The sequence below is a fragment of the Procambarus clarkii genome, chromosome 22, assembly GCF_040958095.1.
Source record: "Procambarus clarkii isolate CNS0578487 chromosome 22, FALCON_Pclarkii_2.0, whole genome shotgun sequence".
Classification (NCBI taxonomy): domain Eukaryota; kingdom Metazoa; phylum Arthropoda; class Malacostraca; order Decapoda; family Cambaridae; genus Procambarus; species Procambarus clarkii.
Window position 1 is genome coordinate 6,973,726 of NC_091171.1, and position 19,376 is coordinate 6,993,101.

At 45.8% G+C, this 19,376-nt stretch overlaps 1 protein-coding gene across 1 annotated transcript in view; it reads left to right on the forward strand.

The window, feature by feature from the left end:
• Positions 1-19,376, forward strand: part of LOC123748321 (FERM, ARHGEF and pleckstrin domain-containing protein 1-like) — a 434,539-nt gene that overhangs the window by 360,123 nt on the left and 55,040 nt on the right. Inside the window, 3 exon segments of the mRNA XM_069329367.1 lie at positions 7,424-7,452; positions 7,454-7,656; positions 9,287-9,458. Of these exon segments, the coding sequence (XP_069185468.1) occupies positions 7,424-7,452; positions 7,454-7,656; positions 9,287-9,458 (404 nt within the window).

Below are 19,376 nucleotides of genomic sequence, written 5' to 3' on the forward strand. Positions count from 1 at the left end.
CTCCCTGATGCTAGCTACCTTGATGGCTTCATTCAAATATAATCCATGCCATGTCCTTGCAATTCACTGCAAGCCTACCAGGAACCAGAGGCCAAAGGCCCTCCCCCCCCCTCTATAGAGTCACAAGGAGCAGGTGATCCTGAATCACCCATACCAACAAAAGGATATCAAGAAGATGGGCAAGCAAAACAGAATCAGATTCACGGAGCATTTACGCAAGCACTTACGAACCTGTGCATCTTTTCTCAATCTTTAATGGGGCCTAGTTTACAATTATTAAACAGTTAATGAACTTCAAAGCACCAGGAGGCTGTTTATAACAATAACAACAGTTGATTGGGAAGTTTTTATGCTTGTAAACTGTTTAATAAATGTAATCAAAGCCATCAAAGATTGAGGAAAGATGTACACGTTTGTAAGTACTTGTGTAACTGCTTCGTGAATCTGGCCCCCTGGTTCTATCCCACTCCACCAAGTTTGGGTTTCTGCAGAATTGGCAAAAGTTCCATTTTGTTTCATCCAGTTCCCAGAATTTGGTTGATCTAGAAACTGGTTGGTTTCGGACCAGTCAGATTCTGGTTGGTCCGAGAATCCCAGACCAACCAGGTCTGGGATTCTCAGCCAATTTTCCTTTCCCTTTTGTTTGTGTCCCTGCTCTGCTAGGATGCACGTTTCCGGCTGGTGGTGGATAGTTCCTGGGTCATCCTTCGTTTTCTCAAGCGTGTGTGGGAGTACGAACTTTGCCTACATGGTATATCCTCTGGCCAGGGTTAGGTTTTCAGCACTGTATCATTTTCTTCAGTACTACCACTTTCACTGCTCCTGGGACCATCAGTTGTGGGCTCACTGGGCCCTTTCAATGGCTTCTCATTTGCCAGTTTCCTCTTCAGGATTTTCAAGGTTCTGTCCTATGACATCTATGCTCAGCCTTTTTTGCAAATGCCTTGGATTAGAGGTTTGTGACCAGCACTCACTTGGCTGCTCAGAGCCATTGGGTAGGTCCAGTGAGTTGGGCACACAGCACGATACATGAGTTCATGGCAGCCTGGCATAGCTGCCAGGCTGCTTGCTGCTGTTGCTTCAACTCCCAGTGCTGTTGCTTCACCTCCCAGTGGGTTCCATGGTCCAGCACTGTACCCCAGTCGATCATTGAATTGAGATGGGGTTGTTTCATGTCTCTTCTTTTGTGGAGCTGGATTCCTGCTGGTGCCCTTTTGGCTAGCACAGCTGTGGTTTCCAACCCTTTATCTATATTGCCTAAACCCTCGTAATTTTCCACAGCTCCATTATCTTTCAAAGGATAGGCCCAAAATTGTTTTTGGAGATGATTTAAAGCTCTACCAATCTACATGTTTGGAAGTTGTTACTCTGGTGAACCTCTCTTTGAATGTTCCATAGGTGACCGATCTTTTGGTGTCTCACCTTTTGCTTTCATCATGGCGACAATATAAGATTTCTTGGCACTCCTGTTTTTTCACCTCTGGCCTGCTCAAGCTCCTCCTGATCTCTCTTGGTTTTTAGACAAGGTTTTAGTTTTTCTCTTCTCAGTTTTCTGTTGCTTCTTTGGTCTAGGTCTGGTTCTTCAGGGCTTTTTTTTTCTGTTGGCCCTCGCTTTTGGTTGTTGGGTTGGAAAGCATCACACTCATCACCAAAAGCCTAGATTATGCTCTTTTGATGCTGAGAGTTGATTTCTTTGCTTAAAGCTCTCTTCTTCCTCTCTGGCTAAGAATGAGACAGCAGGTTTCTGGAGGGGTCTTTCTGTGATTGATGCATGATTACTTTGGCCCGAGGTACAGTACGCTATATCATTTGTTAAATCCAGTTGTGACTATTTGCTGTTATCTCCGCGCCACTAGTAGTGTGCAGGGGGCCGCTCTGTTTGTGTATCCCGTGTCCCTGGTTCCTTGTTCCAGGGGCCTGTTTATATTGTTTTGTTTGTAGTGTCATCCACTTTAGCCAGCCTGCAGTCTACCTTCAGGCCCATGATGTTCATAAGTTTTCAGCTGTGCCTGCATTTTTCCCGAATATGTCTTGGGTGGCTACTTAGGCTTGGGGGTTTTGGCAGTCCAACAGTGTTAGTAACTCATTACTTTGTGAAGGTTCTTAGTCCACACTGGGATTATGGGGCTTTCGAGCAGTTAACTCATTGCTAACTTCCTATTTCCTGGGGGAAGGAGGTAACTTTTTGTGGTTCCTCTATGTCCCTGTCGAGTACTGTTTTTTGTTTTTTTCACCTTGGTGTTATATAGCACCAAGGAGCTACGAATAGGAGCCCTTCCCGAAAACCAGCATTCAATTAAACGAAATGCTTCTATCTGGTGGATTCTTGTTGGCTCCTTGGGACCTCTCTCTTCTCCAACTAAATGACTGAGTTCAAGGCTAGGGTTTCTAGGGGAAGGTGCATAGTCCCTAGGGTGGTTTGTTGGTTTTGGGCCTTTATTGATTTGTTTTCTATGATTTATTTATTATGCTGATTATATGTTTTCCTCGCCAACCTTTCTGGTAGCCTTTTCTTGATTTGTGGTAATCTAGGATAACCTGCTCCTTGCATCTCTATAGAGTGGGCCAGGTTTTGGCCCTTGGTCCCAAGTAGGCTTATAATGACTTGCAAGGACTTGGCATGGATTGAATTGAGTGGACCCATCCAGGTAACTATGACCAAGAAGCCATCAAGGATCCACCACAAAGAGGAGTTATATTACATTCAATGCTTGGTTTTTACTGGAAAGGAATGATAAAAGTGCAGTATAATGATTATGCCAACAGTGATAACAGTGTCTGGCTGATAGGTTTATTTTGCCTATGTTAGCAGTACCTTGTTTCTTCATGTGAACATTTTATTGTTTTAATTTTTAACTTATTATTTTGTTTTAATTTTTAACTCATTATTTTGTTTTAAATTTGTAAGAGTGTGAGTGTACACTCACGTACATTACACTATTACATGAATTTGTGTATTCTCACATTCACCTAAACTGTTACCTATGATTATACATGGGTATTATTTAAACATTTGTTTGCAGTTATGTGCTGTACAAGCAAATGCATATTCAAATTTTAACAAAAAAACTGGCCAGTACTGTAATTGCTTTCAGGAGGAACCTCCCTCCTGATGGGTCTCTGAAGCTATTTTGATGAGATTGCTACAAACTGAAGGGTCACATCAGTTGCAGAAATTCTGTTTAGCCTACTGGGGAACAGAGCCAGAACCTGGCTCCCTCACAGAGGTGCAGGGAGTATGCGACTATGCCATGTCCAACATCCTGGTTGACCAGTCCAGCAACCAAGAGCCCCTGGTCAAGGACTGGGCTGTGGGGAACTTGGGCTCTGAAATCATCGCAAAGTAACCACAAAGTAGGTGCTTGCTACAGGATGATCATTGTTTCTGCCCCTGCAATGCTACCTGTTGGGTCAGGGATACCTATGACCCTGAGTCCTGGGAGGTTTGCTCTTACTGGGTCTCTTCATTGATGGATTCCACCTCCTAGTTGGAGGCATTTCAGGTAGCTGTAGCTTTGCTACCTAGGTTTGCTCATGTTAGGCATTTGTGGCATACTGATTGGCGGGATGCCCCAGAGTTGACCTCTGTGGTATTAAGGGATTTAGAATTCGAGATGTTAGGTGACTGACACCTGGACTAGGTCTTCGCGCCTCTTCCTTTCTCTGCGGGTGTGGTTCATCTGGCTTCCAGTCTTCGCCATACCCCCTCGGGTCTTGCTCTGAATCGCCTGCTATTATTGGCTGGAGCTTGGATGTGTCCCTGGACATCAGTGATGCCTATTGGCATGTCCTATACGTCTGGGGTTAATGGACTGATTAAGCTTTGTTGTGGGGCATCAACCTTACCACTTTAGCTTGAACCTGGTTTCCCCATGTGTTTACCCATGTTAGATCATTGTGGCTACAATTGTTGTTAGAGGTTGGCCTGTTGGCCTACCTCAATGACAGGCCAATGTGGGGCACCCCTGTCAGTCTGCATGTTAGCTGGCCAGAGATTTTTTTCTACCTCACCAGGTTTGAGTTCCTACTGAACTGGAGGAAGTCCCAGTTGGTTTCATCCCAGGTTCGAACTTGGCTGAGTCCTGTTTGGTACTAGTCGGCATCCCTTTCCCTGCCTCTGGTGATTTTGCTCTGTTTGGTGTTTCATCAGTCCTGGGTGACTGGTCAGTTGGTCGAGTGGTTATACGAAAGCCTGAGTTTTCCTGCATTGCCTTTCCTTTGGGCAGAATTGGGCTTCAGGTGTTGTATTGGTTTATCCAGTAATGCCCATTCCACCACTCCCAGGACCAGGAGGTTCAGGCCCTGCACAGTCTTTGTCGGCTCTTGCATCACCAGCTTCTGCTTCTGCATTTTGGGGTTCGGTTCCATGGTGCCACCCTCTCCCCCTGGGGTTGGGACTTCATGACTGGAGCTCATCAGGCCACTCGGGGGGGGGGGGTCTTTTACTTCAAGCGTAGTTTGGGGTGATGTGGCAGGCACTGAGGAGGATTCAGCTTCCTCCAGGCTTGATGCTCCAGCTTCACTTCGACTGCTCCCCAGTGGTTCATTACATGAACCATGGGAGTCACTTTGGGCTCTTCCACTGTAGAGCTGGATGCTTTGGGACTCAGTTTCTGGCTTCTCAAGGTTTAGTTCCCTGCATGGATCACATGTGGGGTATGTTGAATGTTTTTGCAGATGAGTTATCCCATCTCATCCTATCTCCATGGAGTGGACTGTTGATGATTCATACTTCTGCTGGCTTTGTAAGCAGAAAAGCCACTGTCTTTGGCCATTTAAGCTGCCCTAAGGTGGACTTCTCTATGCCCAGCATGGAACCAGCACCTTCCCTCCTATGTATGTGGCTGACTTTTAACTGGACTGGTTGACGTGGAGGTTCATTTACCTGTTTTTCCAGTTCAGTTGTTACTCCAGGTGTCCAAACTACAGTCTAGTTTCGTACTTTTGACTCCTTGGTGGTCTGCTGAGCCCTGGTTTCCAATGCTGCTGGCCTAATATCGAATCCAGATGTTTTCCATGGTTCTGCCCCTTTCAGCAGATCCGCTCGATGATATATCTCGCTGATTGGAATTTCTCCTCTGCTGTACACGTCCAGTATTTTTTATGTGTACTGTACCTATCGCCATTTATATGCCGAGCAGGTGGCTAGTTTGTTGGTGTCCCACCTGCGTCTTTATTCGCATCATTAGTATAAGGTTGCCAGATGCTCATTTCCCCATTACTTGTCTCTTGGTCATCTTTCCTTGGTCTTCATCCAGTTTGTCCCTGTCCTTGTCATGGTTGTTTCTTAATCAGCATCTCATTTTGAATATTGTCACCTCTTATAGTTCATCGTTGGCAGAGCTGCTATTGACGTCAAAGGATATTGACACCGAATGCAAGCAAAAGCTTATATTCGGTGTCAATACCTTCCGGCGTTGTTTCCACATTTTGTCTCGTGCATTTTTTCACCTCCAGCCTGCTCATGCTTCTCTTCAGCCATCTTGGTCTCTTGATGGGGTTTTAGTTTTTCTCTCCTTGCCTCAGTTAACAGTTCCCCTTTGGCCCATGATGTTTTTCTTAAGGCTGTTGTTTTGTTGGCTCTCACCACCGACTGGAGGGTTGGGGAGCTTCAGACTCTTCTCTGGAGGTGGGGGTTCAGTTCATTTTGTCCAGTTGGACAGTTTGTTTATTTGTTTCATTTGCAGCCTTTTGTGTCTTTTCTGGCAAAGAATGAGCTGGAAGGCTTCTGAAGGGGACCTATGGTGATTGATACTTGGTTGGTTTGATCGGGGATGCATCATTTGTTGTATCCAGTGGTGGCCCTTCACTGCTACCTGTGTGCTACTGGTTCTGCCTCAGTGGAAACTTTATTGTTTGACCCTGTTTTCTTGGATCCCCATTCCATGGCTTGTCTTTCTCAGGTCATCTGCAGGGTCATTAAATCTAGCCATCCTGTGGTCAATGCTTGGGCCCCATGATGTTTGCAGATATGTGGCTTTGGCCACTGTCTTTTCTAACATGTCTTGGACTTATATTTGGGCTTGAGAGTTTTGGCATTCTAACATGGTTCTCGTGGCTTGGTATTTGTGCATTGCCTTGAGTCATGTCTCCTGGCCTGATATCTCCTCTTTGTCCTAATGTCTCCTGCTTCTCTTCTTTCTTGGCAAGTTACATTTTTACTCTCTGTGGTTAGTTTCATGGGAGTCACTGAGGACTTCCTCCAGAAACACAACATTGAATGTAATGATGAGTTTCACAATGAATTAAGGAACCCCTCCCTCTAGGTTCATTGGTTCATTGTGTGTAGCTCCTCTACTCCAAAATTGAGGTACTGAGGTGACAGAGGACTAGGGCTAGGCCACTTAGTACTGTACTAATTACTGACCCTAACAAGTTTTGAATTAATTTGATTGAATTCCTTGTTCTGTGTGAATCACCTGCCGAGTTGCTTGGCAGTTTCGATGCTTCATTTTCTGTAAACCCTCCAGTTGTCTATAAAACCGTGTTGACTTTCTCTAGATTACAGCTGGTGGGGTGGCAGATTGTTACCTGCTCCCTGCACCTCTGAGAGGGCGGCCAGGCTCTGGCATAGGTCCCCAGTAGGGCAATCAGAACTTCCGTGACTGAGGTGACTCCTTTAGTACATAGCAATCTCAAGATAGTTTTAAGGAGCCACCAGGGCTCCTCCAGAAAGTTATTTTTTTTTATTCAGTGCTGGGTTATTTATTTATTTTTAATGATTTTGGTAATGTGTTCCTTATTATCAATATAACTTTACATCACAAATATATTATATAATTATTTTTTTCCTCAACTTTTGATACAAATTTAACTTTATTCTAGATTCCAGGATTTTATTTTTTTTGCCTATTTGTAATTTCTTGTAAATATAATTGATTCTATTTTTGAGATTTTATTTTATTTATATTTACATATGAAAAAGTGGGTCTCTTTTTCTGTATATACTTCTTACATAAAACCACAATGCATGAAGTTGGGCTAGGGAGTATGCTTCCTAATAATAGTTATGGTATTCAAGGAATCCAGTAGAGCCAATTATGCTCATAGATTATCTGTATGCTTTAATATTTCATTGGATCGCAATGTAGATATTTATGCAATCATTTGCATATCCTATATTATATTTAGTTGCAGAATATTTTAAATATTTCAGTTTAAGCATTTGGTACAAGTTAGTAATTGAAGCTATAAACTTTTTCCTATTCTAGAGATTTTTCAATCACATGTTTTTTTATTTTTGGTAGGTGCTTTCAGACATTAATACTCTTAAGAATAATAAGAACATAAAGAGCTGCATAGTGAAAGCAATGGCAGAAAGTATTTTTAACTTGACATTCTTTTAATACAGGTATTCAATATTTACTTGAAAATAATTGTACAACTACTGTACCAGTAATTAATTTCTTTATTTTCCAAACAGTTGCCAATTCAATGCATGTGCAAACAGCGGACCAGTCCAGTTGATACACTAGTAGCGAGTGTCAACGAGGAAGTTCCGGCATCACCTTCTCAGTTCCCTTCATCTCCGACATCAGCTGTGATACAAGAGCAGTCCATTAGCAACTCCCCAACCTTTAATGCATCTCCACTGGATACAACCCCACTTTCTGCACACAAGGAGAATATTCCTCTCTCTAATCATGTGAATAATAGGTAAGTTTCATTGTTTTTAATGTATGAATATACAGTACAGCGATGTAAGCAGGGTCTGGAGATGCTGTAGCACTGTACTCGCATAAAACTTTGCTTGTTTAGCTTTGACTCTGGTCCCATCATCAACAGTCAATCAACTAATGTTCAGGTTCCTGACCATATTGTGCCCTATCATATCTAAAGACATTACATTTGCTCAATACTCTGTCATCAAAATTTTTTTTTAATTGAGGTCTATTTGGTGGTGTCCCTGGACCTCAAGGATGTGTATTGGCATGTCGCCGTGCCTCTGGGGTTTACAAATTGGTCAGGCTTTGTCACTGGGCACCATGCTTTCTACTGCAGGCATCTTTTGTTCGGCTTGAACCTGGCCCCCTTCCTGTATACCAGGCTAGCCCATGCTAGCATGGTAAACTGGCCGATGTGGTCTGGTTGCATTTGTCAGGGGTTCATGTGTTGACCTACTTCGATGAGTGACTGGTGTCCCCTTTCAGTCTGCGTTTCAGCTGGCTAGGTATCTCGTGGTTTTCCAAAGCCACCGGGTTCGAGTTCATGGTGAACTAGCGGAAGGCGCTGTCCCAGGATGGGACTTGGCTGGGTCTTACTTGGAACTTGCAGTTAGTGTCTCTTTCCCTGCCTCTGGTGGTTTTGCACCGTCTGCATCTTTGTCTCCGTCTGGTGTTGGATTGACCCTGGATGATTTGCTGATTAGTCGAGCAATTGTGTGGGAGTCAGAACTTTGCCTGTCTTGTCTTCCCCCTTGACAGGGTTTTGCTCCAGGCATTGTTCCAGTTTCTCAGGTTACTCCTACTGCCATTCCCAGAACTAGTGGGTTTGGACTCCTCCCACCCTTCATTGGCTCTTGCTTTGCCAACTTCCACTTCGGATTTTTGGAGTTTTGATTCCGTTGCGCCATCCTTCCCTGTTGTTTAATGTGTTACAAACACATTAAACACGAACACAAAGTTCATTCACCTGTGGAGTTGAATGCTTCATGTAGCACCCTTTCCTGGCTTCTTATGGTTTGGTGCTCCACTCGGTTCACATGCGGGGTGTGTCCAGTGTCCTTGCGGGTGGATTGACTACCTGTTGATGATTGCGAGGATCAATGTCCCAGCAGCTCAGTTTCTGAGCAGGTCTCCTGGTTACTGGTTTGATCAATCAGGCTATTCGATGAGGCTGCTTGCAGCCTGATTTGTGAGTCACTGCCTGGTTGTTCACAGCCTGGTTAGAATCACCCCTAGATCTCTTTCTTTATCAGATTTTTTTTTAAGATTTCTCATATAATTTATAGGTTGTGTGGGGTCTATGTTCTCCTGTTGCACATTCCATAACATGGTATTTATTCACATTTAATTCCATGTGCCAAGTGGTACCCCATACACTTGTTTTGTCCAGGTCTTCTTGAAGCGCATGACAATCATCTAAGTTTCTTATCTTCCCATGTGGTGATAACTCTTGTGTGATACCCGGGTTTTTAGGACTCGAGGTGGATAGGTCTGAGAGATACAGAAGGGAACCCTCCAGAAAGAGACATTTTATTACATTCAACATAGGAGTCTTATTACTCATCCATTTGATTGTGCATATAAATATAAAATGTTTAAATATGATTTCATTTTTGTTTCAGGGTCGAATCTATTCCAAATGGTCATGACAAATCGGTGTCACCAACACGTGTAGGAGAGATGGAAGGAGAGTCCAGGAAAAGAAAATACCCAAGTGATAAGGCTTATTTTATTGCCAAGGAAATCTTAACCACAGAAAGAACTTATAAAAAAGATCTTGAAGTAATCAACTTAGTAAGTTTTATCCATTTAACTACAGTATGTAAATTAAGAAAATATGGATATTATTAATTTTGCTTCTGATCTGCTTGACTCAAAAGTGATTTGGTCTAAATATAGTGATAGTGATAGCAGAGTCCAGGAGTAGAAAAATACGAGTGAATTTTTATTTTAATAGTCAAGGAAATCTTGTTAACGAAAACAATTTATAAAAATGATTTTGAAGTGCATTGAAATATCCTTACAAATAATTTAGTAAGGATTATTTGTTTAACAACTGCATGCAAATTGAGAAGAATGAAAATTATTAACCAAATTATTAACCCTTAAACTGCACAACACTTCATATGACGTGTTGTTACTTATGCGAAAGTGCACACCCCTTCATATAACATTTTGGAGTACCGCGCAAGATTTAAACAGCTTATGGCTACACGGGGTTCACATCAGCTTCCACAGGGCTCTTGTAAACAGACAACATTTAAAAAAAAATCGTGGGCAACATTCCCAGGTGTGAAACCCTCAGTACTGAGTGAGCCACCAAAGCTGGCGCACACAGCATAAGCTCACAGCTCTGCTGTTCAGTTTGTGACCACAGCATCACCAATTAATGTAAAAAAAAAAAAAAAACAACGTTGAATGTAATGAAACGCCATTTTCTGGGTGAGCCCCGGAGGCTCCCTGGAGCTTATCAGGCTAATGTATGTTATATTAGACCGGGACATTAGCTAAGGAGTTCAAACCTACCAGGGACCAGCACCAGAACCTGGCCTCTTCAGAGAGGTTTCAGGGAGCAATGGCCCTGGAAAACCCCCTTGTGGTTGGGGTTTTCCTTATCTGCCATCGACCGGGGTTTGCACCCAGAAAGGTAGGCATGACAAAACAAACCCCACATGGTAAAAACTAAAACAAAAAATCAAACAGAGAGGTAGAAACTCCCTACAATCCCAAGGAAACAAGCAAACAAGCAAACATCACACTTTACTGCCACGCCGATCGTCCGCGCAGCCCTTTCCGCCCCAAGAGAGGGGAGGGGAGAGCCCCGGACCTACTGCGCCGGCTGCCTAGCACCAGTTCAGAAGCTAAGCTTCAACCAACGCGAAAAAACTGCTGACCGGTGGGAGGGAGGGTTGCCAGGGAGCCTCCGGGGCTCATCCAGAAAATGGCGTTTCATTGCATTCAACACTGGTTTTCTGTGGGGAGCCCCTTCAGCTCCCTGGAGCTTCATACCCAAAGAGAAGGAAAAGAAAGGGCTGACCCGGGAAGCGGCCACCTTAAACTCCGCAACACGAAGCCGAGACAACGGGCTGCAACCTGCGACCCAAGGCAACAAGAATGCACAGGAGCAGGCGCGCAAAAAGAATGGGCGGCCAAGAACCTGTGCGACCCTCAAATCCCTGCGCCCGAAATGAGCCCTAAACATCACCAACACAGCAGCAAAAGCTGCAAACGTCCGAACAGCACGGGCGCAAAGACAGACCGCAGGCTGGAAGACTTAACACTTTCGCGCTTAGGATTATCCATGAGTCGTCACCGTTTTTTATGCGTCACCGCATAACAGACGACGCCTGTAGTCCATCGAAAAAATATTTGTATAAAATCCATTTATTATCCGATCAACTTGGGAATAGTATACAAATGTTTGCCATGAAATTTACGTTTTCTTTAATAGCCGAACAGCTTATAAAAGAAAACGGTGTGGCAGTGAATCATCGTGGTAAAACAATTGTATTATTGACACGACGAGTGTAATCGACGTAGTTTTTATATATGTTGCCGGTCGAACGCATCCTTATGTGACCTTTAATACTTATGTTCTTATAGAACATTCTATTGTGAGCACATTGGTACAAAAATGAAATACATAAATCGACAAATAATGTCAGGACAGTGAATTGAATATACACTTTTCAAAGCGAGTTTCGCCGATATGCTGCCGCGGGTAACACTTCGGCCACTTCCCACATTGTTTTGGGTGGTCTACGACATTAAATCTATATTTATATGCATATGTCCGTGTAGGGAATTTTATTGCGATTCCAATGATACCACAATTAGCGATGTAGGACAACTGTAGGCTTCACAACCATTAAGAGAGTGGAAACATTTTGTTGCTGTTTGGCGCTCTTGGCGAGTGATCTGAATAGTTTTTTATTTGGTGTTGACAGTCCTTATGCTTGGGCAGCATTTTATAGGTATGCTCTTATAGACAATTTCATTGCGAACACAGTGATACCAAATTTAAATACGTGCGCCTTCAATTATTGTCAGGACAGTCAAAAGAGTGTACACTTTTTCGGTCTTACCGCATAGGCGCGCGGAGCGCCGAAAGCATCTAGGGTATTATTTTTTTTTGAGCGCCGAGAGTGCGAAAGTGTTAAAAGCTCTGCGGACGACCTGGGAGACCCGAGCCCTGAAACAGGGAACGAGGGGAACCAGATCAACCCAAGGCGCATCCCCAGACACGGTACGCAGGTAACACCAAAAAGCGCAACCAGACAGTACAGGACGCACCCCCGGCTGAACCAAACAAGCATCAATAACCCAAGAACCCCCCTCCAGAAAGCAGCCGTCTCAACCGTCGCCAGGACGGAGAAAGGCTGCAAACATACAAACCTACCACCAGTACCAAAGAGCAGAAACCTGAACCGAAGGGGCTACCAAAAACTGAGGAGAAAATAAGAAGGCACCTTGATCATAGACTAGGACGGCTCAGGTGACGCATGAGCAGGCCGGAGGTGAAACAAAACACGAGAAAGCGTACGAAACGGGGCAGATGTGACGTCCACCCTGAACGCAAGCCAGAGCGGCTCCGCCAGCGCCACACAAAACGAGGCGACAGTAAGAAACATCAAAACTAGTCCTGAAATCCCTAGAAAGGACAGGACAACCCGATGTGAAAGAGAAGACAACCTACGAAGAGCAAGAAAAAGTGCATAGACACACCTGGAACGTCATACTGTCGCCGAGACAAAGCTCACAGGTGGAACACCATCAACAAAGCCACCTGATCACCACAGAGATGGTGATACCCGCGTCAAATTACCAGACGCGAAGATCCGAGGAGAAGGCCGAACCAGTCACATACAGGACTGGTCCAACTTGCCGGAAGCGGCGGAGCCGCGGGAAAACGCCCCAGGTTCGGACACCTATCAAGCAGTGTCTGAAAAGAAGCTGGGCCGGCCACCGAGGGACCATAAGGACTACTCTCGTGGGAATGGGCTCCAACCGAGCCAGAACCCAAAGCAACAGCTGGACCGGGAGAAGAGGAACAGGTACTCCCACCTCGACCAGTCCTGCCGAAAGGCATCCACCGTGAACGCCTCGCAGACGGGTAAGGGCACCACATAAAATGGGCGACGCCTAGACCACGCCGACTAGACCACGCCGACTCGAAGACATCCATGGCCAGGAGTCCATACATTTGGCAGAGTCAACGAAACGAGTCGGCAACGATTGGCCAATCCGCGAACAGAGGAATGAACCGAGACAGCTGTCTGTCAGGACGCAGGACATACCCCGGACATGAACCTCACGTCATAGTGAGGTTAGCCAAACCCCAAGAATCCAGCAACCGAGCCACTCTAAGGGACCAACCCCAAAGGACAAACACCTAAGAGAAACCCTGTGGTTCCGGCAAAGAACTGCCAGAGAACAGTCCGAATGGGGCTGAATGGCAGAGCACCAAGTGACCCAAATCCTCCAAAGCGCAAACCAGACAGCTACAAACTCCCGAACCATGCTGTTAGCCCGACGGACGGACACACCTACCATCCCCGGCCGACCTGGTGAGCACTGGTCACAAAGCACTTCTGAGAGATGACCCGTCCGTGAACACATCAAGTGAAGGCTCAGGGAGATGCCAAGGCACGGAACCCAAAGAGGAAGCAGGTGACGCAGCACCAACACAAGATCCCGGAGGAACGAACCCAACGCTTGCAAGAGGCGGAAGGGGAGTCTCCGAAGGAACCAAACAGACGCCAAAGCCAAACCCAACCCTGCGGGCAGACCAGCACGTCGAAGTTCAGACTCCCGCACAACTACTCAAGCAACTGCCAAGCAACCTGAGACCCCCTTATGAACAGCCGAAGGCGGGACCACAGCCTCAGCAACACTTCTGGAGGGAAGACCAGGAGTAGCCCAAGAGCCCTAAACAAGACCCAGCCAAGTCCGAATCCAGGATGGAAACAAATGGAACGACCTCCAGATCACCAGGAAACCAAACCCGGCAATCTGGAAAGAACCACACCCCTGGCGAGCAGACAAGCGGACCGACTGGGAGCCCACACCAGCCAGTCATTGAGGTAGGCCAGACACTGAATCCCAAGCAGACTCAGACAGGGCACCAAGATCCGGTAAAGATGCGTAAATACACCAAGTGCCAATACAAAATAGGGAAGGCAACAAAAGCAGTAAGCCTGAAGCCCCACCACCAACTGTGCCAGTCCCGGAAAACTGGAGAAGAACGTGCCAAGAATTGACCTGGAGGTCCAGGGCCACCATCTAGGCACCCAGCCCCAACAGAAGTCGGACAATGACAACTGTCCTCCGATGAGGACATAGAATCCAGGGCGCAGACTGAAGAAGTCCAGAAGAAGCACAGATTCGACAGGCCTATGTCTGCATAGAGCAGACGGGAACCCCAGAAGGACCACAACCACGTCCAATGCACCCACGAAGATGACACAACGAAGCGCAGGGAAAGAAGCCCACCCCATCAGCCCTAAACCCCCCAAAGGGGGAGAAGCCGTCCACCGTCGCCACCAGAGGTCGAAAGACAACCAAAAGCGCCCACTAACTGCGGGACCATGCCAGAGTCAGCAGAGCAAGCTGCTCCCCCAGCGCCCCATCAACAGAGAAGGGAACAGAGCCCCTTCTGAAAGAAAAAGTATACATACACATATATACATACATATTATGTATATACATCTACACATACATATACACATACACACAAGGTATGTTACACACACGTGCGAATGCACATACACATGTGCACACATACACGTGAAAAGAAAATTACAAGCCGCTGACCAGTGGGCAGAGAGCACCAAGCCGGCCAAGCGAAGAAGGCACAAAATCGCATCAAAAGGCCCACCTCGACAACAAAACCCTAAAGTCCCAGCATGACCACAACACGTGCCAAGACCCACAAAGATCAGTCTGCAAGCTAGGAAGACCCCAGAACCCCAAAAAGCAGAACCGGGTCAAACACGAGGAAACGAAGCCCCCCTGAACCCACAAAGGGGGCCCAAGAGGAAGAAACCTCCGGAACGAAACCAAAGAACCCAAAGGAACCCGGAATTGAACCAGGGGGAGCCCAAACCACCACATTTGCCGGCGGAGATACACCACAAAGGCAAAGCACAGCCCCAGACAGAACCCCCAGGGAAACCGAGGGACAAGGTGTGGGAGCAATCATAACAGACAGGGACACTGAGCCCAAACCCCAGGACCCAGACCCAAAACAGACAAAACGGAAAACCCGGTGTAAAAACAGCACTCAAGCGATCCCAGAGGAACAGGAAACGGGCAGAAAACACCAGAAAAGGTGAAAAACTCACCTGAGACGCTCGCTCGCACACCCAGGCGCACGTAAACAAACCGCAACGCCGCTCTGGTGGCCACGCCGGAAAACTGGCAGAAGAAAATGACCACCAGAACAGAGGGCTGTGACTGACGCAAAAGATACGAAAACACGCCAGCAAAGGTGGGAAGCAAGCAGACTGGATGGGCAAAAAACTCAGCACAGAAGTAGAAAACCCAGGCAGGGACAAACTGCCCCAGAACTGCTAGCAGGCATCCCCCACAGCCACCGGAACCCGCAACAAAGGCCCCGGGGCATAGCTGTCCTCCAAGCCCTCCACCCTTAAAGAAAAGGAAGAGTCCATGGGAAAGGCAGCAAGAAAGGGCCGCTGGTAAGACCCAGATGCCTTGGCTGGAGGAACAGGCTCGAAAATCTCCGTCCCCAACCCGAACGGGGCAGCCCTCGAAAACAGCCCGAGTCTTGGCCCTAACTAAACCCCGCCCGACCCCGAAACCTGCAGACGGTCCGGAGCCAGGAACAGGGAGGGAAAGGGGTGAACAGAACCTAACCAAAACGGGGCGGCCCCGGGGCATCCGAGTGGGAAACCAACCTAGTGTGTTGCAGCAACCTAACCTAGCTTACAACACGAATGCCACCTGTACTCTGAACAGTAATAACATCATGAGAGTACTGGAGAACAAGCAGAGAATCTCTCTGGCAAGACTCCGGGTCAAAGTGTCGGTGACCCAATAGGCAACATGACGGAGGTAAAAGTGGCGACTGTCGCCCGGAGACAAGGGCACAGCAACCAACGATCCCGTACAAGACGGGTTGGGACCCGGAAGACACATACAATGGTCCACCGAGCCCCGACAGGGGTTTCCAGGGCCCGTAGGGGTAACAACAACGGGAAGCCCGGGCAAGGTGTTGCTAACTGGTTAAACACCCAAAATTAACAAGGGGTAGAGTATAACACTGAAAACCCCTGCGACGTGTACAATCACGGGGGCCTAGCAGAGGGCCACCAAACACTACCAGTGGAACTCTAGCCACACTAGGCAGACCCCCACCAGTCAATGAATATAAAAACAAAAGAAAAACCCCGCAAAAGTACACCGTCTCCAGAGGCAACAGGAACCGGTCGCCGCTTAGGTGGCAGGTGGCAGGTCGCACAACACCTTGACGCCCTAACCAGCACAATACCAGTCCCTACCCAGGGCCAAACAAGGGCCCCAAGGGCGAGGCAAATGCCGAGCAGCAAGAACCTCTATGGGAATGGTTCCCGAACGCCCCAGGGAAGATAACCCTGTTACGCAAGGGCAGTACTCACAGGGCACTTAGGGAAGTCAGCCACTAAGCGCATGCAGCCAGCGCACAACACAACACACGGCAGTGAATGCCACAAGGCAAACAGCGCCTAGGAAACTGAGGCCAGAGAAGTGTCTATCCCGGTTGTCATTAGCTTATGAACTGGTGCTAGGCCGGGGCTCCCCCCTCCCCCTCTCAGGGCGGGGAGGGCTGCGTGGATGATCGGCGTGGCAGTAAAGTGTGATGTTTGCTTCTTTGCTTGTCTCCTTGGGATTGTAGGGAGTTTCTACCTCTCTGTTCGGTTTTTTGTTTTAGTTTTTGCCATGTGGGGTTTGTTTTGTTATGCCTACCTTTCTGGGTGCAAACCCCGGTCGATGGCAGATAAGGAAAACCCCAACCACAAGGGGGTTTTCCATCGCTCCCTGAAACCTCTCTGAAGGGGCCAGGTTCTGGCACTGGTCCCTGGTAGGTCTGAACTCCTTAGCTAATGTCCTGGTCAAATATAACATACATTAGCCCGATAAGCTCCAGGGAGCCGTAGGGGCTCCCTACAGAAAGAGGCGTTGACAAAGCAGGTGCCAGATGAGGTCTGCACCACCCCAGCTGTCAGGCAGGAGTTGTCACGAAGTTATTATTACCTAATTATTTCAATGTCTCTGAATTTTTCTTATTTTTTTGCAGTAATATTATTCAATAATGTGTAGTGTGATATATTTATATAATAAAATGTGTGAATCATCGTTGTACTCAAAATTATGGTGTGCATATTAGTGATTCAATTATTATGTTCATAAAACAATAAACAAATAGTTTTGATTTTATTACACTATATACACAGGTTATATATAAGTATCTGCATGTTTTGTTCACCATAACAAACCACTAAGTTGGTATTGTGAGTCAAAAAGCAACGAAGAGTGGCCGACACACCAGCCAGCCAGCCACTGGCCGACACTTCCTTCCTCACCTTCTCACTCACCAACATTCTCCTCCCACCATACTGTTTTTGCTTTTATTCACTACATACAGATGTCATATATATGTATCTACATGTTTTGTTCACCATAACTGGACATCTAAGGTTGTATGGTGAGTTCAGGCAATAAGAGTAGCAGCTACACACACACACACACAGTCAGCTGGTGGCTGCCTCCTTCACTGGTTCAAGGCCAGATGCACTAATATTTCTCCTCCAACAATACTTTTTGTGGTGTTATTACACTATATACACACACATTATATATTAGTATCTACATGTTTTATTCACCATAACTGTATAAATCAGCTGGTATGGTGCCAAAAGACCATAGTGGCCTCTAGTACACAACATGACATGTCATGCAGATGACGCCACCTTCCTCTTCCTTGGCTGCTCCCAACATACTCCTTTTGCTGCTATTACACTATATACACACACACATTATATATAAGTACCTGTATTCACATTTGTGTTCACCACAGCGAACCACTAAGCTGGTATAGTGAGTCCAGACAGTAAAAGGTGGTCACAAGAGTCAGCAGACAATGTTACCTCCCTCCCCACCAAGATTACTCCTCACACTACAGCGCTAATTATCATCACAATCCTGCTATTATCAGAATCCTGGTCATCTTTATCACAGTCAGGGGTCTTCTGTAATACTATCATCGCTAAATAATAGCATGTACATATTTATTTTGACATTTTTAGGCGATACTGTGGTCACAAGCTGAACAGCAGTGCTGTGAGCTCATGCTGTGCATGCCAGCCTTGCTGGCTCGCTCAGAACTGAGGCTCTCACACCCGGATATGTTACCCATGATTTTTTTTCTAGGATTCTGTTTACTATCAGTTGTAGCTGGACTATAGCTGCCCCTATCCCTCATTGTGTATTTAAAATCGTGCACTAGATTCTCAATCGTATATGTATGCATTGTGCGGTTTTGGGAAAGTTACTCCCATCGTATATGTATGTATTGCGTGGTTTAACCGTCAAACCGCTAGGGGTCCAAATGGCTTTAACACCCACAGGCGCAACAAAAAAAAAATTCCAAATTTTTTTTTTGTCTTTTAAAAGTGTTCATTTTTGTTCACTGATCATGGAGGAAATAACAAAAAAATCGTAGGTGGAATATTTTAGCCGCAATAGGGTAGGGAAGTCTGGCAAAAAAGGGGTGTTGACAGAGCCTCCGCCAGACGAGGTCTACTCTGCTCAAGCTGTCAGGCGGCAGTTGCCACAAATATATTATTACCTAATTATTTCAATGTTGCTGATTGATATTTCTTAGTTTTTTTGCAGTAATATTATTCAATACAGTGTACTGTGATATATTTATATAATAAAATGTGTGAACCATTGCTGTACTCAAAATTATGGTGTTCATATTAGTGATTCAATTATGATGTTCATAAAATAATAAACAAATAGTTTTGCTGTTATTACACTATATACAGAGGTTATATATAAGTATCTGCATGTTTTGCTCACCTAACGAACCACTAAGTTGGTATTGTAAGTCAAAATGCAACGAGGAGTGACCACCACACACCAGCCAGCTACTCATTGCCACTCCCTCCCTCAACACCTCGCTCACCCTCATTCTCCTTCCACAATACTGTTTTTGCATTTATTCACTATACACAGATGTTATATGTAAGTATTTACATGTTTTGTTCACCATAACTGTACATCTAAGCTTGTATGGTGAGTAAAGGTACATAGACGTAGCTGCTCACACAGTCAGCTGGTGGCAGCCACCCTCAAGGCCAGACGCACTAATATTTCTCCCTCTAACAATACTGTTTGTGGTGTTATTACCCTATATACACATATTATATATAAGTATCTACCTGTTTTATTCACCATACCTGTACAAATAAGCTGGTATGGTGGCCAAAGACCATAGTGGCCACCAGTAAACAACATGGTAAGTCGTGCAGATGACGCACCTTCCTCACCAAAATGGCAGCTCCCAACCTACTCCTATTGCTGTTATTACGCTTTATACACACGTTATATATAAGTATCTACATTTGTGTTCACCATTACAAACCACTAAGCTGGTATAGTGAGTGCAGTCAATAAAAGGTGGCTACACACAGTCAGAAGACGACGCTA